The sequence below is a fragment of the Euleptes europaea genome, chromosome 7 (genome assembly GCF_029931775.1).
Source record: "Euleptes europaea isolate rEulEur1 chromosome 7, rEulEur1.hap1, whole genome shotgun sequence".
NCBI lineage: Eukaryota > Metazoa > Chordata > Lepidosauria > Squamata > Sphaerodactylidae > Euleptes > Euleptes europaea.
This window is the reverse complement of record NC_079318.1, coordinates 22514674-22542484: the sequence shown is the minus strand read 5'-3', so window position 1 is coordinate 22542484 and position 27811 is coordinate 22514674. Positions and strand designations below refer to the sequence as shown.

The 27811-nt window shown below is 42.3% G+C and overlaps 1 protein-coding gene across 1 annotated transcript; it reads right to left on the bottom strand.

The window, feature by feature from the left end:
- Window positions 1-138: 138 nt before the first annotated feature.
- ERMARD (ER membrane associated RNA degradation) lies at window positions 139-27242 on the bottom strand. Its single transcript, XM_056853026.1, has 17 exons — window positions 27157-27242; window positions 24599-24738; window positions 23963-24064; window positions 21448-21537; window positions 20073-20170; window positions 18722-18858; window positions 17630-17744; window positions 16422-16524; window positions 14783-14812; window positions 13770-13838; window positions 11662-11832; window positions 10403-10486; window positions 9757-9830; window positions 7323-7451; window positions 5267-5476; window positions 1328-1441; window positions 139-298 (listed from the first exon to the last, which is right to left on the bottom strand). The coding sequence occupies exons 2-17, from the start codon at window positions 24626-24628 to the stop codon at window positions 139-141; spliced, it is 1716 nt and encodes a 571-aa protein (XP_056709004.1). The 5' UTR covers window positions 24629-24738; window positions 27157-27242.
- Between the last annotated feature and the right edge of the window lie 569 nt (window positions 27243-27811).

Below are 27811 nucleotides of genomic sequence, written 5' to 3'. Positions count from 1 at the left end.
AGAGGAAAAACCACACCAGTAGCATACCTATGCTGCAGTCCAAAGATATACATGCAGTTCTTGTCAGGCATGCTCTCCAAGAAAAAGGTACAGAAATTACCATTGCACATAAGGAATACTGTTTGAAGATAATATTCTTTACTTAGCTAACTGCATGAGCATTTGCGGTTTCTCTAAGAAAGTTCTGATTTTTATCAAAGCTTTGTGTGTAAGCTTCAAAGTTTCATCCCATTTATTCTTCTCCAGGCTTGTGTAGGTCACTAAGTTCTCAGTAAACTGCAAAATCGACTTTAAAAACCTGTGAAGGGTAGGAAAAATGTATGAGAATACCAGGTGATAAAAACAATTCTTAAAACCAACCCCCTGAAAACTTTTTCTTAACAGCTGGTTCCCCAAATTTCTGTAAGGACAGTCTTTTCACATATTTCACAGTTGAAAGAAGAACTTCAGCAAAGTCAGTGTGGTGAAGTAACTTGAGTACCGGATCATAGAATCATAGAGTTGGAAGGGACCACCAGGGCCATCTAGTCCAACCCCCTGCACAATGCAGGAATTTCACAACTACCTCCCCCCCACACCCTCAGTGATCCCTACTCCATGCCCAGAAGATGGCCAAGGTGCCCTCCCTCTCTTGAACTGCCTAAGGTCATAGAATCAGCACTGCTGAGAGATGGCTATCTAGCCTCTGCTTAAAAACCTCCAGGGAAGGAGCACTTACCACCTCCCAAGGAAGCCTGTTCCACTGAGGAACTGCTGTTAGAAAATTCCTCCTAATGTCTAGACGGAAACTCTTTTGATTTAATTTCAACCCGTTGGTTCTGGACTGACCTTCTGGGGCAACAGAAAACAACTCGGCACCCTTCAAGTACTTGAAGATGGTTATCATATCCCCTCTCAGTCTTCTCCTCTTGGTTTGAGACCAAAGACACACAAATCCAAGTCCATGCTCAGCCATGAAATTGGGTGTCTTTGGGCAAGATGCTTTCTCGCAGCCTAACAGGATTGTAATGAGGATAAAACTGTGAGGGGGATAGAGAGAAGAAAATCCAATACACCACTTTGAGTCCTTAGAGGAAGGAGAGCAGGATAAAAATGTAACAAATAAATACTTAAACAGTAAGCCTGTGGAAAACTCCAGCTACTGTTATAAGCATACAGTGACATAAGTGGCCCCTTCTTCACATACAGTGAGAACTGTACAGAAGAACATCCTCAATTATTTCATCATATTAAGCTAATAAAGGAATGTAAAGAATTACAAATTAATGGCAAACTGCTTTCATTCACCAATTATCACATCGCTTTATTACTGACAGAACACACTCACTTTAGGTACTGCTGATACTCAGTAGGATTCTTGTCACACACAGTACAAATACTGATCAATTCCAGAGTAATCAGGATTAAAATCAGTTTGAAGACTGGAGATAAACATTTAATGCTAGATGGAAAAAATATAAGTCTTTAGAATGAAAATCAAGCTATATATCAAAATGAGAAAAAAGTTAACCAGTTAAAGCCATCTATACCTGTCTATAACCCCTGGATCACAAGATTCTGCCAGGAGAGAGCTTTTGTTTGTCAGCTTAAAACCTTGGTGTCTTTTCCCTGAACCTCTGCCTCTTTATGTCCCTTCAACCACATTAATTAAAGTACACACTGTTATTTTAAACAAGTGTGCTAGCCTGGGTGCCCTTCAATACTAACAATACCTCATGGCTCGTGATACTGCGCTGGTGTAACAGCTGGGTATCTCTTCTAAAGTCTTTATCTCTCTGCAGATAAAGGAATTAGTGGAATCAAACCCTTTACTGCCTATGCTCTAAAGGTCAATAAGGTAGTGATGTCTGGACATTCAAGACTTACCTCTAGCCGTTACTTGTTAATCAGTTGTGGCAGGACAATGCCCATTGCTTCTGACCCTGTGGCACTGAGTACGTGGATAATGATACAGGCAAGGTGGTGGCGATGGTGACTGGACTTTTTTGCCATTGGCTGAAACATCCCACCTTTACCGATCTTTTTAAATGAACACTCCTACTGAGAAGACAGCCAAGGACTGACTTTTTCACTCCTCAGAATCTTCTCTCTCTGTGTGTGCTTATCTGGCCTGGCTTTGACAGGCAGCAGCTGGGGACACTTATTTCCCACTAAGAGGAAACAAGTGTTATGACAGACTCCAGCCCTTGCCACATATACCAGTCTCCTAATAAAGAAGGCATTTTAAGTGTAAGGATGTGTCACTGGCCACCAAGATCAAGTTAATTCATGCCATCGTATTCCCTATTACTGTGTCTGGGTGTGAAAGCTGGACATTGAAGAAAGCTGATAGGAAGAAAGTAGATTCTTTTGAAATGTGGTGTTGGCGGAAAGTGTTACGGATTCCGTGGACTGCCAAAAAAACATATCAGTGGGTTATAGATCAAATCAAGCCTGAACTGACCCTAGAAGCTAAAATGAATAAACTGAGGCTATTGTATTTTGGTCACATTATGAGAACACAAGAGTCACTGGAAAAGACCATCATGCTAGGAAAAATTGAGGGCAGCAGGAAAAGAGGAAGACCCAACAAAAGATGGATTGACTCAATAAAGGAAGCCACAGCCCTCAGTTTGCAAGATTTGAGCAAGGTTGTCAAAGATAGGACATTTTGGAGGACACTGATTCATAGGGTTGCCATGAGTCGGAAGCGACTTGACGGCACTTAACACACACAAAGAAGGAACTATACGCAGCTCTCCCAGCTGTTGAAAGCTTAATCCCACACATTCACTCATGACGAGAATGGTCTGAATTGTCTCTCAGGCTTTTAATAGCCAGGATCAAATCCCCCTCGTGTGTAAGTTGAAAGCACTTTAACATGCACATAGGGAGTGGAGTAATATTTTCTTGTGATGGCAGCCCTTTATATTTTAAGGAAGGCTGCTCTGAAGACCCCTTCCTGATATGGAACCCTTTTGACGCCTTGGCAGCAGAGGAATTGAAAAACTCTCGTATGAAAATGGAACATTGTACTCAGTGGTTTGGATCTTGGCCAAGGTTTTTCACTGCTGACAGGATGGAAGGGGTTCAACTGCAAGATATTTGGAACACTAAAATTCTATTGAAACTACTGGGACTCAAGTGCTTCACCAGGCGAGGTTTTAGTACTCAAATTCATTTTACAATACACAAAACTCCTAAAAGTCACTAAGTCCAAATTACAGTTTAAACGTGAGTTGCAGTCTAATAACGTGATGTGCAACATTTCACCTCATGCATCAAGAAATGCCTTTTAATGGAATCTTCATATGGAGCGCATGCATCGGTCTTTTGCCAGCAATTGTGCCACTAAGAAAAAAAGGAGAACTCTAGCAATACAACGTTAATGGGGCAGAAAATTCTCCTTTTTAAAACATAAAAGGTATGAGACTAAAACATTTACAACGAAGTAGCAACAAGTAATTCCTCACAGCTGAATTTTTAAAATCTTGAATTTTGTAAAAACAAACAAATCCCTTAAATTTGCCTTTACTTATCATTCAAAGGAATCCTTTTCGTTAATGCTACAAAAGCTAATGATATAAATAATTTTAAGTTCTAATCAATAGAGACAACTACAGAATTGAACAAGTCTATCATTAGCTTTTCAGTTCTCACTTAAAGCTGTGGCAATGTTGGAAAAAAACTTGACACGTGTTATATGGGGAATATTTAGACTTTTTCTAAGTTTTGGAATGAAATTTACATAGCAGAAATTTACAATGCAGTAAAGCCTGAACTCTCCCTAGAAGCTAAAACGACTAAACTGAGGCTATTGTTCTTTGGTCACATTATGATAAGACAAGAATCACTGGAAAAGACAATAATGCTAGGAAAAGTTGAAGGCAGCAGGAAAAGAGGAAGACCCAGCATGAGATGGATTGACTTAATCAAGGAAGCCACAGCGCCTTCAGTTTGCAAAACCTAAGCAAGGCTGTTAACAATAGGACATTTTGGAGCCATTAATTCATAGGGTCAGAGAGCCAGAGTGGTGTAGCGATTAAGGTGTCGGACTAGGACCTAGGAAACCCAGGTTCAAAATCCCCACTTGCGCCATGGTATCTTCTTGGGTGACCTTGGCCCAGTAACACACTCTTAGCCCTGACCCTGGCTAGTATTTGGATGGGAGACCTCCAAGGAATACTAGGGGCATGAGGCGGAGACAGGCAGTGGCAAACCACCTCCAAACATATCTTGCCTTGAAAACTCTACAGGGTCACCATAAGTCAGGTGTGACTTTACGGCAAAAAAATACATAAATTCATAAGTTTGCAGTCAGTTGGGAGTGATTTGATGGCACTTACACCCACAAAGCTGCTGCTGCAGATACTCCATAATAATATGAAATTATTACCAATTGCAGGAATTTTTTAAAAAGAATTAACCAGAAAAGAACAGCATGGATCAACTGTGTAATTTAACAAAAATTACATGAACAAAGCAGAAACTATTTAAAAACAGTACAAAAGTTAGATGCTATTTTCAAATTAGCTGTTTATGAACATGTAATATAGGGCAACCAGCTTGCTGGGGGTAAAGGGAGATGACTGGGGAAGGCACTGGCAAACCACCCCATAAAACAAAAGTCTGCCTAGAAAACGTCGGGATGTGACATCACCCCATGGGTCAAAAATGACCTGGTGCTTGCACAGGGGACCTTTACTTTACTTTTACTAATATAGGGCAGGAAAAATACAATGATTTAAATCTTATAAACATGGTCAGCATATATATTAGGACACTTGGGTTGCAAGACTAATTCAACTAGGACTGGGTATTGAAAGGGTATTTCCTAATAAAAATGAGTACATGTGCAGATAACTGACACTTATACACTTCTTCCTCTCAAATCTATGCCACAAGACAGTGAAGCTATTTTCACAGAAGCTACAAAGGTGAAATTTGGTACTCATACACATTCCAAGATAACCATTTCTTCTCTAATGAAGTCTTAAAATTGGACTGCTATACACCTGTGAAAACTGAGGTACAAAATTTACCTCATATGAGAAGGTAATATTTCAGCACAGAATAAGCCAAGCCACATAGGGATGGAATCTGAGCTAAGGGAATACAGTTGGCTCTTCAGGCTTAGAGGTACTTCCCAGCAGCAGCCAGAAGAGAATTACAGTTTTATGTAGTATATGATATTTCGTTAACAAAATCTTTACACAAAAATATGTTTCCAGGTAAAGTTAATTCTCTCTCTTTTTAAAAAAAACACAGTTTTTTTAAAAATTCCCACCTCCTCCTCAGGCGCAGATAATTGTGCCTCTGGCGTGATCGCAGTGACTTGTTTATCCATTGCTTATATCTGGTTTCACAAGTAGAAATTACTTGACGTGACACTTGGTGGCACTGAGCACAGATCTGACGGAGCACCACAGTGACTTCTAGAACAGACCGTGGACAAAAAAGGATGCGAACAGGCTTCCTGCAGAGTTCCATCATTAACCTGAAAGCCAGAAAGTGTCTCATCTTTCTTCAATGTTCTTTAAATTACAGTAAATGAATTCTAAACATTTTCAATCTGAGTTTACTGTAAGCATCCTGCAGTCAGGGCTAGGGCTGTTGATTCAGGTGTTCCCGAACCAAAAAACAGCCGAATTTTGCCTGATTCAGCTGTTTTTTGGTTCGGGAACACCCGAATCAACAAGCGATTCTGCCTGATTTGGCAGTTTCCCACCTTCCTAAAAAAAGAGAGAAAGAGCTCCTCGGGAAGTCAGGGGGAGGCAGCCGGGTGGACCTTTAAAAAGATCTGTGTTGCTAAGCCAGGCAGTGCAGGTCTTTTTGAAGATCCACCCGGCTGCCTCCCTCCGTCCCCACCACCACCACCAGGTGCCAGGAGCCCCTTCCCTTCCCCGCCCCCCCTCTCCCAGGGGCTCCTGGCACCAGCGGGGGCCAGGATCGCCTTCCCTTCCCCGCCCTCCCACTCTCCCTGGGGCTCCTGGCACCGGCGGGGGCCAGGATCGCCTTCCCTTCCCCGCCCCCCCACTCTCCCGTGGGCTCCTGGCACCGGCGGGGGCCAGGATCGCCTTCCCTTCCCTGCCCGCCCACTCTCCCGGGGGCTCCTGGCTCCAGCAGGGGCCAGGATCACCTTCCCTTCCCCGTCCCCCCTCTCCTGGTGGCTCCTGGCATTGGGTAAGGGGGTCTGGAGTTATGGGGTCTGGAAGGACGCCCCCTTCAGACCCCATAACTCAGGACCCCCTGATCCAATCCGCACCAAACTTGGGGGTTCTTGCAAGGAGGGTCCCTCCAAGCTACCCTGAATGTTTGGGACCTCTATCCACAAAAATGCCCCCCAGGAGCTGTTCAAAAAAACTCCCAAATACAAAAAAACATCAATGCAAACCAATCTTGGGAAGAAAGAAGGGAGGTTAATTAGACTGACCTACTTTCACACGCTAGGTGTGAAAAGTAGAGGAAGTCTTGCCTCCCATAGAAAACCAATAGGAGGTTTTTCCCATGGCTCTGGGGGGGGGCTTTTTTGAGGTAGAGGTCCCAAACATTCAGGGTGGCTTGAGGAGACCCTCCTTGCAAGAACCCCCGAGTTTGGTGAGGATTGGATCAGGGGGTCCAGAGTTATGGGGTCTGGAAGGGGGCAACCCCCCTTCTCCATTAAAACCAATGCAAAAAAATTGCATTGGTTTTAATGGAGAAGGGGGTTGCCCCCTTCCGGGCCCCATAACTCCGGACCTCCTGACCCAAACAGCACCAAACTCGGGGGTTCTTGGAAAGAGGGTCCCCTCAAGCTACCCTGAAAGTTTGGGACCTCTACCTCAAAAAATGCCCCCCCCGAGCCATGGAAAGCAGCGAATTGCTTTAAATGGCTTTAAATGCCATTTAAATTCCCGAATCAATTTGGGAATGCCGAATTTCAGCCGAATCGCCTCGAATTTGAATCGGGGCGATTCGGGAATCGGCATTCCCGAACCAAAACAAAGCTACCCAAACCCGAACCAAAATTTTTTGACAGCCCTAGTCAGGGCTATCACAACTTATTTATTATCACAGCGACCAAATTAACTGTTTCTTCCATATTGCTTCAAGTTATTATCCCCACCAGACTAGAAGCACATCACCTTGGTTCAAATAAAGATACAAGAAGCTGGGAAATAAACAACTATAGCCCTAACTCTGTGCGTGTGTTGATATATACAGAGTGATATATTCTTGTGAAGCAGGCCCCAGATTGAATAAAAATGAAAACCTTCATTCCAGAAATGGCCAAGAGTCATGAAGATGTAAGACAGACCTGTTTCAGATTTGACAAAGGGCAAAGGGAATGTGATAGGACGTACATTTCTGTTATAAGACTGTTTGCAGAACCATCTGGAAGTTTGACATCCTGAGGCAAGTACACTTGTACTAGAGAGAAAACATCAGCAATCATAACTATACATGGAGTAGCTGCAGAGTCTTCTTCTGACCTTAATGGGGGGAAAAATCCCAGGATATTAAAAGCTGCTTTTAGAACTGTACACAGGATTTCTTTGGATAATAATTCTATAATACCAACTTTATAAATGCCTTATAGCATTTATAATCACCCAATACATTCATGAATATATTTCCCTTTGGGTGGGTTATTGGTGTAGTTGTTCTCTCTGTTTCCTATGTGGAAGTCCTTGAATATTCTGAAGAGTTTTTGAGAAAGTCAGCACCAGTTGGCTGCTTCCATTTTCTTCCCATCTGTCATCACTAACACCTGTTACAACATTATAAGAGCTTCCCTTGCTTCCTCTACTTGTTCTGCTTATTCCAAAACACCCTTATCAAAATTCATCACCTCTTCCCAATGAGTTCTGCCTCTTTCTGTGGTGCTCTTATAATTTGGCTCAGAGAGGTCCAGTATTACCTCTTGTAAAAACATTAGGTTGCCTCAAGATTGACTGATCTGCTGGGGTGGGAGAGGATGGATTTGAAGAGTAGGAATTTTGAATTGCTACGAGATTTTCTAGCTCTGGTTCTTTTGTAGGCTCTGAACCACAACGACTGTGATGTGCAGTTTGTTTATGTAGTTTGGAAATATGTCTCTCTCTGTGATCTGCTCCAAGCCTTCAGGATAGATAGGTTGCGATAAACTACTAAATAAATATGTATAAATAAAACTCCTTGCCCTTCAAGAACTTCTATATATTAGAGGATTTGAAGAGTAAATTAGTAGAATATGCAGTGATGGCAAAATTGACAAACTATGGCCATTAACGCATGGCTGTATTCGCATTTGCTTGTCCCAGTCCTGTCTCACGTCTAATGACCCCGAGTTCAAAAAACTGAACACAGGGGGACAGGGACAAACAAACTGGGCAGCAGCAGCAGAGGGGGTTCCTTTCCTCCCGTGGATCTGCACCTGTCTGTTCCCCCCTCCGCACTCTCCTCCGCTTTCCCTCAGCACCAAGTCCAATTAGCTGAGGTTTCAGCACACCTTAAAGCAGCCTGCAACTGCATCCCGGAGCCCCACCATTAGAGGCGAAGCAGCGGCTCCTTCCGGCACCAAAGCTGCGCACTTCCAGCCACTGCATACCTCCACCTGGCAAAGGCAACCCCTTTGATGAGCGGCGGCATCTGGAAGTGTGCGGCATTGGCGTTGGAAGGAGCGGCCGCCCCTTCACCTCTGACAGTGGGGCTCTGGGATGCAGATGCAGGCTGGTGTTGGTGCTGGGGGAAGCAGAGAAGGGTGTGGGAGCGGGGGGGAAGGGGGAGAGAGGTATGGGTCCAGGGGGGGAAAGGAGCCCCCACCACTGCTGGCACCGGGGCCGGGCGTTCAGAAACGCACCGGCAAACACCCGTGGCTGCAATGCAGCAACCCATTAAAATTGGGACAAAGCAGGATTGGGAAAACCTGCTTATGTCCCAGAAATGGGAAGGCTGAGTATGCGGTCGGGCAACAACTGTGCGTGCTTAAAGGGGACATCCGCTATATTTGCGGTACAAATGGGGGACAAAATGACCATGCATTAACGCCCAGTGTGAACAGAAGGCAAATTAAAGAGTTTCAAGATAAATGGAAACCTTACTACATTTATTCCTCTCAAAATGTGGTTTGAGGGGGAGGGTGGGACTTGAGAAAAATATCTTTGTTGAGATGAAATTTTAGATTTGTTAAGATTATTTGTTTTGCATAATCTCTGAATATTACAAATAAGATATTATAAATAAGAGGCAGTTCAGAATCATATAACAGATATAAACTAACAAACCATTTGTAGTATTGTATTTTGGATATAGATTATCGAGAAATTAATGGTATAATGGGATAGAAAGAGTCAAATACAGAAACGACAGTAGAAATACAATATATATCCAATATACTGTCTTTCTTGAAATGAAATATTCTCTAATGCTGTAATTTGGGTCTAGCTATGACTGTACAGAGCATATCAGATCAGTTTTATGTGTACTAGCAGTCTCAGTGTCATTTATATTTTGTGTTTATTCTTGTTTTTTGTTTTTGTTTTTTTATATTACTATTTTTTTAAAAGAACCTATATATTAATCTCCTTAATAGTAACTCTACAATATGGCTGTTAATTAAAGTCTAGAATTATGTGAGGCTTTCTCATCATGCCTAGTAGCCATTGATGGACTTCTCTCCTCTATGAATCTGTCTACTCCCTGTTTAAAGCTATCTATGCTCATGGCCATCACAAGAAATATTTTACATAAGTCAATAAGATTTACTGAAATCCTTATCTAGCCACTTCCCAAAAAGGGAGATAAAAAAGAATTTACCCTGTCATTTCTTGTTCATTTGGCACTACGGGAAGACCAGACCATAAATTAATGCTTTTCACACACTGCAGTACCTAGAAAGTGAAAAATAAGGTATATGGAAATCAGACTGAAATCTTATGTTAAATACATTAGATACTAAAGTATTTGTCACCATACAATGGTTTTATTTTATCGTTGTTGTTGTATCTTAGTATCCTGAAGTCACAAATAATATTATTCCACCATTAATTAAACTTTCTTCGGATATACAAATCTTTAACCACAGAGCTCTTGGGATGTTTTCAAAATGTATTTCACATGCTAAAATCTGTGAGATGGATCCTGCCACCTTCCCCTCTTCTCATACAAAGGGATTTCCCTCCATGATTCCATCTACAGCCCAGGTGCCACATCCCTTACCCAACCTGAAAGTCACCTGACCCTCAGGAGCGGCTTTTAGGGCATGCATGTGACTACTACAGAAAGGCAAAGACAGGAAATGTCTATTTTGGAGGGGGGGGGCTGCATATGGTTCTCTGGATCAATGTGGGAGTCAAGAGATCAATGTAAATGTATGTTACTTTGGCTTGCTTACAACCCACATTTCAAAGCCTTCACCGAACACTGTCATTGACAAACAACAGTTAATGAAAGAGCAACATACCTGTTTCTTAAGTTGAGCTATTGGATGAAACTGGGAACAATAGTTATTTGCACAGCTCGCCAGTGGTCTTAGGAATGCATCTTCCTAAGTTTAAAAACAAGTTATAAAATATGAGAAAATATAAATATATTTAAATCCTCCTTTAGCAAACACTTACGCAAGTAATCTTAGTGATCCTGCATGTGTGTATAAAGTGCTGTCAAGTTGCAGCCAACTTATGGTGACCCCTTCTGGGGTTTTCAAGGCAACAGACAAAGAGAGGTGGTTTGACATTGCCTGCCTCTGCTGAGCGACTCTTGACTTCCTTGGTGGTCTCCCAACCAAGTGCTAACCCAGGCTGACCCTGCTTAACTTCTGAGAACTGATGTGATAGGGCTAGCCTAGGCCAATCAAATCACAGTATTAGTGATGCTAGTGTCACTAAATGATTTGAAAGAGAGTTGATTAGGAATTATTATTACCAATCTATGTCCACTAATAAACATGTAAACCATAACCTACTGCTATTGATTTTAGTGGAATTTACTAACACAGGTAAGTATTTGCAACAAAGGAATCATATATACTTTGTTAAACTTTCTTCATCGAATATGCAGTGTATTCAAGGGACTTACACATTAAATGGACTTACACGTATTTTCTAGTGGAGTACAACAATAAATTTTGAAAAGTTAATAAGAGTCAATGAAACATCAACTAGCTGTGAAGATCTGTCTACAAAGAGTCGAGTAATAAAATAGGAAAACAGAACAGGGAAATCAGTTTGCCACTGTGTGAACAGACTGCTGGACTTGATGGGCCTTGGTCTGATCCAGCAGGGCCTTTCTTATGCTCTTATGTCTCTAACACTAAGGACAGTACATCACATAAGTAGTCACAGTCAATGGGACATTACCCAGACTCCAAAAAGCCCTATGCACATGCCTAAGGGATTTCTATGCGGGCACACAGGGACTGCTGATTTCCTATTCTGGTTGCAACTGAATACTGCATTAAATGCAATTCTCTCATGAGCTTGACCTTCAGAAGTAGCTTACCCAGGCATGCAAGTGGCTACAGTGGGAATCTGAAAAGTTCTGATTTGCATGTAGAAATACACGCTAGAAGCCTTTGATCCATAAAAAAAGAAGCCTATATAATGTATAGTTGCATAATAGCGGGGGAATAAAATATGCCCCAAACACAGAAAGATCTGCGCCTGAAGCTAAGCAAGCATAATTTTAATAAATGTTATCGGATGACTCAAAACCAATTCCTACCTTAATGTCAGCAATCTTGTCCTTGGAAAATCTGCCCAGAAGTGTAACAGAAAAGGCAAGCAATGAATTTGCTATTTCTTTTGGGAAATCGTTTAAGCTGATTTCTCCATGGCTCAGATGATCCCTAATGCGTGGACCTTCTTGATGGTTCAAGAAATCCCAAAGAAATTCCTACAGAAAAGTGTGAAGAGGACAGAAGTATCTTTACTAGTGACCATCAGTTTTTCTTTGCTGTGATGACTCTAGATGATTAAGATTATAATTTAAAAAACTGACATATGCTAGGGAAGAAAATCTGGCAAGCAAACTAGAGGACTGCTTGCTGTTTTTGCTGCAGCAATCCCCACTGCAGAAGGGATAAGCTCTTTGTTAAACTGAATAGTGGCTTATCTCTAATGGAATAGTGGAAACTGCTGTGGTGAGACCAGTGGACAAAAACCTGGCTATGCATGGGGAGTTTTTCCCCTTCATGTGTCCCCTTTTCAGACTGTACCCTATAAAAACAAACTGCAGTGTTAGGACATTCTTCATGTCTCAAGTGGTCACAGGACCTTTTGTTGTTTTATTGCCTTATTATTTCTAACTTAATAGCAAAGGATTCTCCCCCATTTACTTTTAAAGCTGTGTACATAACACAGGAATAACAATGCAGAACTTTATGACATAATATCCTGTAACTTAAAACAAGTACAATGGAAAAATAATCATAATTGTGGGGAAAAATTGAGTGAGAGAATATATATTTATTTGCAACCTTTCTGTAACAAGAAACTCCTACTTGCAGAAACAAGGGTCCTAAATAGGCAAAAAGGGGGTGGGTGGCGGGATGCTGCCGGTGCGCTGTATCATGCCCCACCCCAGCCCCCCTAGCTGTAGTCTGCCTCACCCCAATAAGCTAACACTGAGAGGCGAACAGAACAGGCGGAACCGCTGCCCTGAGACCGCAATTGTCAGCATTCGGGTATGTTCTTTTGCTGCATGTTTCTGATGATAGAGGATAAGGCAGCAAAGAAGCTCACCGTCCCTGAAGCACAAAAGCTGTAAATTGCAGAGTTGCAATCTGTCGCCTCTGCCCTTGCTTGCAGAAGTAGAATGGGAGATGCAACAGTCAGCCTTCTGAATGGATCTCCGGGAGGTCAAAAGAACCCTGTGGCTGGGCCAAGTTTCCGCTTGGCGATGCGCCCCTTCCCTTCACTCCCCTGGGGTGCTATTTACAAACTGGGCAACCACCGACTGCCACCAATGAGCATCTCCTGCCAGAGGGAGTCATACACATAGTACTCTGTATCTGCGTTACCATTTAGAGGCCCTGCCTAGTTGCTGCACCTCTCGCTCTGTTTCTACAAGCAACCGCAGGGGCGATCTGTTGCTACCTCGCAATTTAGAAATATCGTGCTCTAAATATCATGCTCAAATGTTAAACACTCTAAATCTGATCTCCAGAAAAACACCACACCTATACAGTCTTGCTATCTGAAGCGTGGTAAAGGGGAAGGGCAGCAGAGAAGCTTACTATTCCTGGAGCATGACAGCTCTAAACTGCGGAGTACTAAATGTATTGACTTACACTGTGCAATCTGCCTTGAATCTTATTGAGAAAGGTGGACTATCAATAATGTTAAAAAAATCTGTCTCACAACTGGCATTTGGAGAGCCCGTTATTTCTCATTGTTCATTATTTACAGATGCTGAAAATATTTCACATTTACTTATGGAAAATTAAAATAGTTTCTTAGAAAAAAGAATAATTGACAGCTTTAAAACCAATACCATCTTAATCATTGCTGCTGTTCTGCAATCACCAAATTGAAATGTTTCCATTGTAACCCACACTGAGTTTTTTTTTAATGCAGCCAATTATCTGCCAATGCTATAAACATCCACTCCTATTGCAAACAACTGCTTACTTTCAACAGATTATTTTAAGAAAGTCATTATTACACTACTTGAGGACTTAATTCATACCTAAATTCTGCATTAATAAACATGTCTGTGAATAACTGTTTAAAGAAGCCAAGTATTAAAAGCATACAAATGATTGGCCTTATTGTAAAACCTCTACAAGGCCAGGGCACTGTGCATTCGAAGAGCCAGAATTCAAGGCCTACCATTGCTGAGTCACCAAGCACCAAGGGAAGCTTGTTGACCTCTTCATTGCTCAATTGTTTTGCTAGCATCTGGAGAGGTAAGATCAAAGATATCAGTGAGGCATAACTTAAAATACTGATGAAAATGACATTTAAAATTTAAGGAGCCTACTGTCCACCAACTGTCCGATTCCAGTCAGGGCTTTAACATGCTTGAAGCGCAGGCTTGCACGGGAACCATTGAAGTCAAACACACAAGCTCTGCTCACAAGCCCCAAAGTCCTTCACTTCACACTTTTGCAACATCTTTTTTTGCTGGTGTCACAGTGCTGCACTGCTAAGAAACAGGGCACCCTCGAAGACTTTAGCCACAGCCACCAGATGCCCCTGTTCCCTTCTCTACTACCACACTGCCATAAAACAATCCCACTGCATCACAATTGCACACTGCATAGAAGAGAAAGCAGGAGTAGGCTGCACAGCAGCAACAAGCGTTCCTTTACTTCCATGATGAGTTATAACCAGAGGGACCTAAGATGACAAGAGTTCACTTGTGATCCTGGGCTCCAAAGTCCTGGTACCTCTTGACAAACTAAATAAAAAATAAAAGTTCATCATCATAATTCCTTTATTGGCATATGATGAAGAACTTTTATTGTATTCTGAAGTTATTATACCTCCTGATACTTATTCACAATGAACCAAATTATTTGCTATAAATTAAATTTCAAATGTGTAACCTACCATGAGTATTGATACTAGGGTTGCCAGGTCCCCCTCAGTCACTAGCAAGTGATGGGGGGTAAGGTTGCCCAGGTTGGGGAACTCCTGGAGATTTGGGGATGGAGCCTGGGGAGGACAGGGATCTCAGTGGAGTACAATGACACAGAGTCCACCCTCCAAAGAATCCATTTTCTGCAGGGGAACTGATCTCTGTAGTCTGGAGAAGAGCTGTACTTCTGGGAGATCCCCAGGTCCCACCTGGAGGTTGGCAACCCTAATTGGTACGCCAAAGAATCACACAATTAACTTACCTCATCAAAAGTGGTGTACAGAGATGAGGACTAGAAAATAGAAGACAAAGACATTACTATCTGTACTGTTTCATTTTCAAGTGAAAAAAGGAGTAGACAAAACTGGAGGAAAACATCAAGTCAAGGAGTTTGCATGTTCCCCAGTACAGTTACCTCGATTAAGATTTTATTATTGAAAAATGTAGGGATGCATTCAAGACTTATTATGGGGTATCTTTTGTGGCTTTCCTTCTTTTTTCCCCTCCCCCCTCACATCCCCAGTGACCCCAACTCTCCCTCCACCATGCAGGATCCCACAATCAAAGCACTCCCGACAGATGGCCATCCAGCCTCTGCTTAAAGACCTCCAAACACGGGGACTCCACCACCCTCCGAGGCAGTGCATTCCACCATCGAACAGCCCTCACCATCAGGAAGTTCTTCCTAATGTTTAGGTGGAATCGCTTTTCTCTTAGTTTAAGTCCATTACTCTGTGTCCTAGTCTCTGAAGCAACAGAAAACAAGCTAGTTCCCTCATCAACATGACATCCCTTCAAATATTTAAACATGGCTATCATGTCTCCCTTCAACCTTCTCTTCTCCAAACTAAAGCAAAATGAAGATCGCATGGAAAGATTTGATCTGATATGAACAATGAGCAGGTATTTTATCATACTCCACATAATTGTGTTTTATAGCAAAAACCAATGTGTTGAGGTTGAGGCAAATAAGAAATGTTAATAGAATCATTTTTTTTATTACTTGATTAAGGGTAAGGACAACTTTGTTTTGTAAGGGCAACAGATTGCCTGCAAAAGTTGTAGGGCTTCTGTGCAAAGGGACCTGACCTCATGGTGCCCCAGTCAGACTAAAAGGAAAAAAAGTACTTTGCAAGATAAACGCATGGGAACTAGCAGTATGTTTAAAGGGAAGGGACAGCCGGCTGATGCCAATGAACACATACCAGCAAGCTCAGCCTCCAGTTCCCACAATACAAGTGGGGGCAGGACTGAGTGAAGCCTCCTTGACTATAAAATGATCCACGTGAACTATGATCCAAGTGTACTATCAAACGACGGGTAGAGTTGAGACAGAGATAACCAAAACACTTTTCAAACCAATAAAATAGCGTATTTATTGAGCAGCAAAAATAAGGAGATCACTTGAGCCGTGGCTACCCTTGTTTGGAAGCTGCAAAGCAGCACATTTGCTTGAGTTAACTACAGTAGTCATGCTTGTGTTTAAATAATGTCTGATATAGGCTAAGATATTAAAAATGCTTGTTTTAAAACATTGACATAAACTCTTAGAACATTTAATTTGCTTAGTTCTTGTCAACTGGTTTTATTTATTGGTTATTTTTGTTCTGATTCTGATATGTTAACTTTTTGCTATGGAAAATAAATAAAATGGAACTGAACAGAAAAGGGAAAGCAAGGCAAGATAATGGACAAAGAGACATGCTGAATCAAAGTATTAAAATGGAAAGCAGTAAATATTTCCCATTATATTTCCCAAAATTAATACATCAGAATCGATGAAACAGAGAATTATTATCTACTTATTTAAAATGTTATGTAATACCTGCAAAAAAACAGAGGATCTTTACCGTAAATACATGCACCTGGAAATAAAGGAGAATAATAAGAGAAAAAAATACCTCAGCTGTGATTAATCTGCTTGGACAGTTATTAACTGTTGTGAAAAGTAATCGAAGTCCACTTTCCAGCTGAGGAAGCAACAACATAACACATTCTGCATACCTGTAAGAGAAATATGGCAGGGAGACTGACTTCCAATACACATCAGGGATTCTGAATTCATACAGAGTTCCCTTACTGGAAAGTCTCATTTCTGAAACACAGAGTAGGAGAGGAAGCAATGTGAAATGGGGGGGGGGGGAGTTAAATAGGAATTGTGCAATCATGCACTTAAAAAAAAAAAAAACTAAGGAAAACAAAAGGCCACCAGATTTAAATATCATAAAGATTGCATATCCCATTATTTTAGAAGTCATCCCTAAGTCCTTTATGGAATTTCAATTTTTTAAATTCCAAAAAGAAATCCAGCTGTTCCATGGTAGATCAACTTATGCAGACAAAAGGAGAAAATCCCCCCAAATAAACTATGTACATCAGATAAAAGTTCTGGGGATGAAGGAGGAAATAAAATATATTAGGTGCTGTGGAACACAGGCAGGATGGTGCTGTTGCCGTCGTCTTGTTTGAAGGCTTCTTAGAGGCACCTGGTTGACCGCTGTGTGAACATACTGCTGGACTTAATGGGCCTTGGTCTGATCCAGCAGGGCTTTTCTTGTTTTTAAAATACAGCAACAGAAACTGAGCATTAACTCATCAGGAAATCCTGCAGTCTAGACAGCACCTAAATGGTATATTCTGAGCACTAGCTGAGGTCCTACTAGCTCGGTTGAGATTCTTGCACTGCCCTCCCCTTATTTTCTGTCTCTGTACCAGTGATATGCCCTGCCTATCTTGATCTTATGCTTGCTGAGTTATCCCCTAAAGCCACTAACTTTTCATGAGTCGTTTCAATGCAGATATCTTTCAATTAACACTGTGTTAATACAGACTGGTTGAGCAATCTCTGCCCTTTTTGCTAAAAAGAGACAGCTTTCTCTAGCTGCTTCCACAAGTGTGTATTGATGTTTTTTTGCTCTGCACTAAGCAAATCTGATTGCTAGGTAGGTGGTTCTTGAATGTGGCAGCTATGACAGCTAGGCGTTTTTGATGTTACTAGAAAATGAACTCTCTAAATTTAATAGGTGATGGCTTGGATCTCAATGCTTTTAAACAAATTCTGTGTTACAACTGCTTTTTAAAAATATTAAGAAAAGATAGCAGCTTTTACCTGTGTTGTCTGAATGAAGTTAGTGCAGTAATCCAGAAAGGCAGCACAGTTCTTAATACAATACTAGATTTGACTACTAATTCTTCAGCCAAGGAGAGCTGTTCATGACTAAGATCTACAAAGAGAAAAAAGGAATATACACTGCAGTATGAAATTTGTCACATTTGATGAAAAGGGGTTATTTATTATAAGGCACACAAGACTGACTGAATACTGACTGACTGATAAGGCACATATTGCTGGGGGTAGAGGCAAGAGACTCATAAATGTTCCGCCACACTTGCCTCTCAGAAGTGTGATTTCCACAGTTATTTTACTGAGTGATCAGGAAAGAACAGAAATTGCTTGAGAGATTTACCAGTCGCTCTATGCATGTTTACTCAGAACTCAGTGCTAGAAAATGCAATGGCATTTGATGTCAATAAGTATACAATTGCCCTACTAATCCAGGGAATGTGCTTTGGTAGTGATGCTTTTGTTCTGTGCAGTAGGTACATAACACAGTAAATGTTGCTGGTTTTCTGGAAACGAAGAAAAATGATCCACTAAGCATGAAAATTCCCCTCTCCTTTCCTGCATGACAAGAAAACTCAGGGCCTCCCTAGAATTTAAGGTATACACCTTAAATGCTGTAAATGTACATTTAAAATATAAAGTGTTGATATGTTCACACATTTGCAAATATACATATCATACAGGTATATTACATATACCTAATATACATAATCAAGGTGTACTGATTGACTGAAGCTCTCTGCTCAATGTATCCTTGGGGCAACCTTGGGTTGGCTTCTGCACAATGTGTGAAAGGCTTAGAAGTCACAGATCTAAATGCTCACTAAATGCTCTGAAAAATTCATGCTTGTTTGGCTGTTATTTCAGTTATTAAAACGTTGATTAAATTTTGACAGCAATGCCAGATGCCTGCTGCCTCTCTCACCACAGTAAGCTTCTGTATACAGATAAGTACAGAGATCAGATTTTTGCATTCATTTGAATCTCTGAACGTATATAAAGAAAAACAAAAGACACTTCAAGAAGTATAATCAATAGCATTAAATGATCTCTAACAGCTAGCCATAATGTACGTACCAGGAAAAACATGTAACTCTTTTAGGTTTGTGAAAGATACATAAGGTCGATGGACTAAATCAGACTGAGTTTGCAGAAGGTAATTCTTTAGCAGTTGTCCCAATCCTACAGTTAAAAGAAGCAGCATAGAAAAATATCTAGGGGAAATATGACATATAATAAGATTACAAATATGGCTACACATGTACACACACATTAAAACATTCTCCAATAACAACATTTGTGAAGTAGTATTAGTTTGAAGATTTCTATAAGTAAGAGAGTAAAATTTCCCAGTGACTAAAATTAAAATGCTGTGACTTGGATAACCCAGGCTAGCCTGATATCATCAGATCTCAGACGCTAAGCAGGGCTGACCCTGATAAGTATTTGGATGGGAGACCTCCAAGGAATACCAGGGTTGTGACATGGAGACATGCAATGGCAAACCATCTACAAATGTCTCTCGCCTTGAAAACCCCACCAGGGGTCGCCATAAGTCAGATGTGACTTGACAGCAAAAAAGTTCAAAAATTTAAAATCTAGCAACAATCACCAATACAAGAAAATCAAATACCAGGAAAAACTGGTCCCCATACTGCTCATTTATACCTTTTTAGCCAGTATTTGTGTGCTTTTTAATTTATTTTGTTAGTTTTCAGAATTTTATTTTCCAAGACAGAAATATACATGTTTTTAAGAACAATAGTAGTAGTCGTCCAAAAAGTTAACTGGAACTTAAGATTGAAGGAAAAAGAGTAATTAAATATTTAACTGCAACTACTCATTGTCACATAACCTATCCTTAATAACAGAGCAAGACTGCTGATGTCTGCATCTCACTGCATGACTTGTCATGGCTTGTTCCCAACCAGTGCTTTACTTCCTCATTAATTCATATCAAAGATACTATCTTATTACACAGGCACTAGTCTTCCCATAGGTCATTAGGAAAACGTCTCACAATCTTCCCCATGCCAAGTCCTCACTACTGGGCCTGCTTTCCTTCCTCACTAGTACAGCCTACACAAGAGTTCTCATCTCTCTGGACTTTGCTCCCTCAAGTAGTCGGACAGATTTCTGCAAGTTTCTTCAATGACTGCTGTTATTTGAATAGTTTACGGCTGTAAGTTTGAACTGTAAGTTGTTTTGGAAGCCAGTCTGGAAGAAAGGTGGAAATACAATAAACTAATTGCCAGTTCATCTGCATTAACTGACAAGTATTTCCGGTAAAGGCAAAAAGGGAAGTAATGAAGAACTCCAGGAACATTGTTAAAGCTGTAATCCTGCAGAGAAAGAAAGCCTTTTTTACTGGTTTATTGTGTCAACACCTCTACTATGAAAGACAATTAATTTTAACTTGCAACCTTACTTTGGAGGAATTTCTTCAGGGGATGCAAATCCATGCCACAAAATATTGCGAAGATTTAGACCATCTGGAGACCCGATGAACACTCTCAGGACATCCATCTAATTTGTATAAAGTACAAATATAAGAAGTATTATATGAACTCTGACCCATTTCTACGGCTAAGCAGGCTTGAACACATGAAGCTGCCTTATACTGAATCAGACCCTTGGTCCATCTAAGGCAGTACTGTCTACTCAGACTGGCAGTGGCTCTCCAGGGTCTCAGGCTGAAGTCTTCTGCATCACCTACTTGCCTAGTCCCTTTGACTGGAGATGCCGGGGACTGAACCTGGGACCTTCTGCATGCCAAGCAGATGCTCTACCACTGAGCCACAGCCCCTCCCCTTTCCAATGTAAACCTGTTTATTGCCTTTCCTCAACAACACTGCCACTACCCCCCCACACACAGGCACCCACCCATAAATTGTCTCCTCTCCCACTTTTAAAATAAGCATTGCTGCTCTTCCGTTCATGCACTGTTTCCGCTATGCCACAGTCTTGTATGTATGTGTGAAAGAAAGAGATGCATTGGATACGTTTTTCAAGTTTATGGGATATATTTAATAAGTATAAGCTCAAATCCATGTGTTCACAATCAAACATTTGCAAATTGAGATAGACATAATTCTATTAATATTTGTTCTGGAGTTCAGACCCATCGAGTTCAGTGGGTTTCATTATCCAAAAAGTGTAGGCCATGCATGGAAACTAAAATGTTCATAATGTTATACAAATATTTGTCAAAAGTAAAAAATAAGCTGACAATAAATACATATTATCAATTTTTCCATCATTTGCCTTCCCTCTACCCTGCACATTTAAGAACTGATTATATCATTACAGTTTTGTAAACCTAGGTGCAACAATACCAAGGTCCATCTCCTTGTGCCGTCCTCAGGGAACGTGCATTGGTTAAGTATTCCTAACAGGAAAAGAGGCAATGCAAAATGTTGGGGGAAATTCATCTTTCTACAAGTCTGGGAGAGGGGGGAGCTTAGGCAACTCCCCACTTCTGAGGAGCCCTCGGTAAAAAACATTAGCAAAGTTTTGTCATATGCTACAAAGATGCTATCGATTACAGGGTCATGTCTATTTAGTGGGACTTATTCCCAGGAAAGTTCTCCCTTTGCTTCTGCATAGCAAGTAAACAAAGAAACAATGCTTGGTTACTAGATCTAGCCGAAACTCATGGACCCCTCTGCATTTGAAGACTCCCCCGTATTAAAAAATTAATTACAATATGCCCAAGGATATTGATATTCTTGAAACTCCACAACTGAATAAAAACAGAAATCTTTGTTTATAAGCAATAAGGGTTTCAAAAAACAAGCACTCACCACAGATTGCCCGAATATTGTGGAAAGTTCCCAAGATGCAAGCAGATCTCTTAGAAGAAAAGGACAATCTTTACCAATTAGTAAGAACACCTACAAATTAAAAAAGAGATTTTATTTATCTCATAACACTTTTAACAAAACATAAATGACCGATGTTCTCTGCCTGAGAGAGTAAAGAGGATGGAGAGGAGTGAGTATTAGGCTTCTCCTTCGCCTGGTTCTCTTCCCTCTTCTCTTTCCACTCAGCAACTACAGACTCGTGTTACTGAATGGTAAGTAAGGGGCAGGAAGCCCACCCAGAGCCCATTCCCTCCTACCTGCCCCATGCCGCTTGCCAGGCACCCAGCTTCACAGCGGACACCCTCCTCTTGAGGCAGCACATGGGACTCTCAAGAAACGCCAGTGTTTTGCTTCTTCACCTGATGATTAGAAGGTTGCAAGTTGTGTCTGATTACTAGCTGTGTTCCATATTTAGGTGTTGGTATGCTGTGTCATGAGCCAGGGTGGCATAGTGATTAAGGTGTTGGACTAGGACCTGGGAAACCCAGGTTCAAATCCCCGCTCGCACCATCGAAGCTTGCTGGGTGACCTTGGGCCAGTCACACACTCTCAGCCCTGACCCTGGCAATTATTTGGATGGGAGACTTCCAAGGAACACCAGGGGCGCAACGCAGAGACAGGCAATGACAAATCACCTCCGAACGACCTCTCTCTTGCCTTGAAAGCCCTACATCCGTGTTGGCGAACCTATGGTAAGCGTGCCACTTCCGGCACGCGTAGCCCTCTCTGCCGGCACGTGCGGGTGGGCTCCAAAAGGCCTCCTGGGTCGTCTGTACCCCTCCCTCTCTCAGGTCAGCTCCCCTACCCCACCGTGCGTGGGCGCGTCAGCTTCCTGCCTCGCACGCATGCGGCTGGCTTCTTCCTCTTCCCCCCGCTCTTGCCTCGCAACAGCTGATAGGCGGCAGGGAGGCCAGCAGCAACGAGGCCAGGCCTCCTCCTCCAGGCTCCAGCAGCAGCTCCTCCTCGCCCCCCTCAGGCTGCTCCCGAAAGTCCAGCTCCAGGATGCCGCCACCATCGTCCTCCTCCTCAGGTGCCTCTCCCCCTGCCGTTTTCGCCCGCCGCCTCCTCCTTCTCAGGGCGCTCGCGGAGGGCCAGGCTGCTCCTCAACAGCCGCGCATCCACCAGAGAAAGGCCTGCCGTCTCCCGCCGTCCTCCCCCTCTCCCCCGCTCGCGCTCGTCCCTGACTCCTGTGGTAAGCTTGTGGGGTAGCCAGAGCCACCCTCAAGTCCTCCGGCTCAGGCATGGCTGCGTGGCCTCTGCCTTCTCCCTCCCTGCCCCCTAAGGTCGCCCGAAGGCTGGCGGGGTCGCGAGTGTTGGCGTGCTCGCCCTAGCCGCCCACTCCTCCCCTGCCCCCGACAGCCAGCTGGGAGGTGCCCGATGCCGCCGCGCTGGGGCCCAACGTCTCCGCCGTCCCGTCCCGTCGCCTCCCCAGAGCTGCCGGTAATGGGGGGGGGGAGAACTTCGGGTGTACGCCCTGGAGCAAGTCCTGGGTGAGGCTTGAGGCCCGATCCAGGACACTTTCTTTCTTCCTTCCATCCTTCCTCCCTTTCATCCTTTCTTCCCCAGTTCCTTCCTTCTCTTTCCTTTCCCAGTTCCTTCCTTCCCCTCTTCCTTCCCCTTTCTTTCTTTCTTTCTTTCTTTCTTTCTTTCTTTCTTTCTTTCTTTCTTTCTTTCTTTCTTTCTCCGTCCCTCCCCCCTTTCTTTCTTCCTTCCTTCCCCAGTTCCTTCATTCTCTTTCCTTTCCCAGTTCCTTCCTTTCTCCATCCCTCCTCCTTCCCTTCCTCTACTAGGGCAGCCAACCTCCAGGTGGTGGCTGGAGACCTGGCAACCCTAGCAATAATGCCTGGTGGCTGAGCAAAGGACGAGACCTGGAGAGATGCATGCCAAATACAAACAACATTTTATTGAAAGGTAAAAGTTTGCATCATTGAAAGCTCTGTTATTGTGTTTTTCTTTTAACGCAAAATATGTGAATGTATGAGTTGTTTTTTCTAAACTAAAACCTCAGTATTCAGGTTAAATTGCCGTATTGGCACTTCGCGATAAATAAGTGGGTTTTGGGTTGCAGTTTGGGCACTCGGTCTCTAAAAGGTTCACCATCACTGCCCTACATGGTTGTCATAAGTCACCTGTGACTTGACAGCAAAAAAAAAATGCCGTGTCACAGTCCAACTCCTGGAAAATAAGAATGTGAGCATGGGATGTTGCAGGTTCCATTGGAAGGACTGGAGGACTGATGAAACCACAAGCTGCCCCTCTGGCTGCTTCTACATTTATTCCTACAGTAAACAGCTATAACTTCTCCCAACATCTAAATATGGAACACAGTTGGTAATCAGCCTCAACTTGCAACCTTCTATCAAGCAGATGAAGAAGTGAAACAATGAAGTTTCTTGAGTGCAGAAAGGCTGCATTCATGTAAACCTTGGAAGAACGTAAAGATTTTAGCACTTACATCACCCAAGGCTTGTTCCAAACACGACGTAAGCTTCATTAAACTGAGCTCAATTGCGGTACCACGTGGGCATTTTAAAATATCAAACATTTCAAGAAATATCTGCAGATAGGAAAAGAAATAAAAATTTGTGAATTACTTTGCAACCTACTCCTCTGTCCGCACAGAGTGTCTGTGTAAGGGGGTCCCCAACCTTTTTGAGCCTGCTCTGTCCCCAGGAACACCCCGGGAATGCCTCCTAGGATGCCAGGGCAGGGACTTGCACCACTAGAATACTGCCAGGAGGCAGCGCCTGCGCCCAAGCCACAGTGTCCTGGTGCCGGTGTGGATGCCACCTGTGACAACATAAATTCCCCTTATCAGGGATTAAATGGGCACTTACACCGGCGTGGGGTCACAACGGCTCCTAAGGAGCTTTGCCGCCCCCTTCAGGATTGCAGCCTTTGATTCATACACTGGGTTTAAATTCTATACCCATCCCTCCCCTCTTGGTTGTATCCTCTACTGTTGACCCTTGGATTGAAAGATCCTTGTCTTTTTTGTTTATTTCACTCTGTAAAGGATTATATACACTGATGGTGTGGCACTGAATCTGCTTTCAAAATATGATTATTATTATTACTATAATGTGGATACCTCAGAGCAACGTGTCCACTGGAACCACATCACAAACTGCTCTTCAAATTGCTCCGTGGTAAGGGATTGTAAATGCAAGTGAACAGATTCACATAAAGGTCCTAACGATCTCACACTTTTTACATAATCCAAACTAGGATCTTAAATACAAGAATACAAGTGTTAGTCAAGTAGAGAACCAATGACACATCAAGTTCTATAAATAAGAAATATCTTTTACCAAATTATGTATTTTCCCTAAAACAATTGAAAATTGTGATGGGCAGCACATTCCTAAGAGGGGGGTATTTCCGCAGTGGTCGGGAGCGGCACAGCTGCGACACCTCCTAAGAGGTTTTCTGGCCGCTGCAGGGAGAAATAAATTTTGTGGGGGGGAATAAATAACGGTGAAAAGTCTCCATAGGGGAAAGCAGGGCTATACCACCTAAAAAGGTGGCGTGGCCACGCCATCACATGAGGGGGGCGTTCCCAGGGCTAAAGGGGCTAGGAAACTGCCTAAAAGCAGCTCCACCCCCAGGAATGCCTCCCAGGATGCTGGCACGGGGACTTGCGCTGGGTGGACGCTGGCAGGAGGCTGAACTGGGGGGGGGGGGGAAGGCCGGTGCAGCTCAGTGGCACCCAGGTGCCAGTGGAAATACCCCCCCCCCGTGCCGGCGTTAAGTGCCATCATGGGATAAATGGGCTCTTACACCAGGACGGGGTCACGTCCTAAGCCAATTCCTCCCCCGCCTTGGGAATGCGCCCTACATCACTCTTTCTAAAGTGGCATGGATCCAACAATACATCCACAGACTGCTGAAAAATCTTAGCAGTGGTGTGTCAATGGAATCGGGCCTCTTTAACACCAGAGTCATTGACCAAGCGTTACAGCCACAAACAGTACAAAGCTTGTTCAATGGCTCTCCTCTTTAACTTGCTGCCTTTTAAATGACTAAAACAACTGAAAAACCATAAATTGGAGAAGAAATAGACAACTTTATGGAATGTTAATAATGTTTTATTTAAGTGTCAAAGTGAAAGTGAAAGCAAATACAGGTTAAATTGAAATTGTGGATGTGAACCTCTTAAGATCCTTCCCCTTGGCTGAGCCAACACGGCTGCGACTGGAGGTTGCTTCTGCACTGGAATCTCCTTCCCTTGTGTAGGAATGTCTTTGCATTCCTCTGTATGGGACTAAATCTGACATGATTTAATCATGTCACTGTTCTTTCTCTCACTGAGTTTGATAGAGGATCCCTGTCACTGTCATCTGGCTCCTTTGTCCACACACTTTGTCCACACACACTATTGAAGTTTATGGAACTGCTTGAATGCTGCCCCTGGGAGCCAGTTATTAAGTATTTGTGTCATCAGTTTGCCGCTGAGAGAACACTTATCTCTAAGGCTATGAAGGCTCTTTCTCAGAAATGTCAGTCAACATTTAACTTTTTACTCAGAAAACCTTTCTTCCATGTGAGCTACAGTGGGTTGCCAATCACTGTCCTCCCTGCTGTAGGTAGATTTGCATTGTGCAACACATTAATTAATTGCATGTGCTGTTTGTGCTTGATTATTTGCACGATTGCAAATTGAACTTCTACAGTGCACCTTCAGTGGGTTGAACAGGCTGCCTACTTTCAAAACTGCCCGAGCTGCCATTATAAAACAAAACAAAGCGTGATTGAATCCAGCCACTTAATTTTTTTCCTTTCTATCTTTGCAGCATCCTACAGACCAAATATTGAGGGAGAGGAATCCAACAGGGGTGAGACTGCAGATAGTGGTGAAGAGAACATTAAGAGCAATGAACAAAATGTTAAAGAGGAGTATGTCAAGGGTGATGCTGAATGAGCCCAACACACAACTGCTGCCACTACTATTTCAGAGCCTCAATTCATTTCAGAGCCCCAATTTGTATGCTCATGGGCCTTACCGAAATAGGCAGTGAACTGAGGGATAAAAAGCAAGTGTTCAGGGGAAAAAACCCATCTACTTGCTTCTCTTATAGACCATTCAAATGAACAATTTGTCCCTTTCCCCCCATGTCTTCTTAACTGCCAGGTAGCAAAAATAGAAAAGAAAGTGCTCCATTATTAATCTGCCAAGGAGAAAAAAAATGCTTGTTCTTATTTGAGGAACTCTATTATAACAACAGAAGTTTAAAGTTGGTTAACAGTTAAATATTACGCAGTGTGCAGAACCTATTTTTTAATCAATGCTTATTTCATAGTCACATAGTTTTTTCCCCCAATACAGTAGATTATCCAGTACAGCTGTGATTCAGTTCGTAACTGCGAAAACAAGCAACAAAAACAAAATAATATAGTTGGCGCTATTCCTTGAGCTAGTAGAAAAAGGCATAGGATACAATGTGGTTTTCCATGCACAAGAGCCTAGCCTGTTGCATTAGCAGAAGGGGATTGTTGAATCCATACCAATGTAAAAGAATACATAATGCTTGTTCAGCGTGGCTGTTTTTAAAATGTACTAAATTACAGAAAAGTGATTGGCCAAAGAAATCCACATACGACACATGATTTAGTTAATCAATACATGCCTCATTTAGAACAAATACAAACCTGTCTTGCTATAGTGTACATGTTCTATTATTGTTTTCCAATATATTTCACCATTGTCTGTCACAAAGCTGTTAACAGCATAGTTTGCTTCTCTCTCAAATCCTAATTCACAAACCATATAGTGTACTTTAGGAGAAAGGCAAGTAGTGACTGGATCAAGATCCATTATCTGAAACAAAGTGAAAAATAATGACTAGAAGGGAAAACATAATTTACTCAGACTTACAACAGAAGTTACCACCACCAAGTGAGCATCACCAACATTATAACTACAACAACAAAATATTATGTATGGGCATGATCCAATCAATATTAAGCACTGTTATTCAAGTTAGTGAGAGAATAAAGTGTATATACAATAGCTTCCTTTTAAAATCAGCATAGCTACAAAGTATTAAATTTCAGTTGGATGCAAAAGATGCATTCACAATACTCATTTGTGGCTTCATTCTGTCAGAAATAGTTTTGTGTACAGTTCCCATCCCTGCTTTTCTTGTCCTTGCCCTAACGCCCACTTTATAAAGATTTAGTGAATGACAACTTTAACAAGAAACAGGAAAAGAATATGGAAAAGATACATACACTCCAATTAGGGATGCCAGCCTCCAGGTCTAACCTGGGGATCCCCTAGAATTACAGCTCATCTCCAGACTAC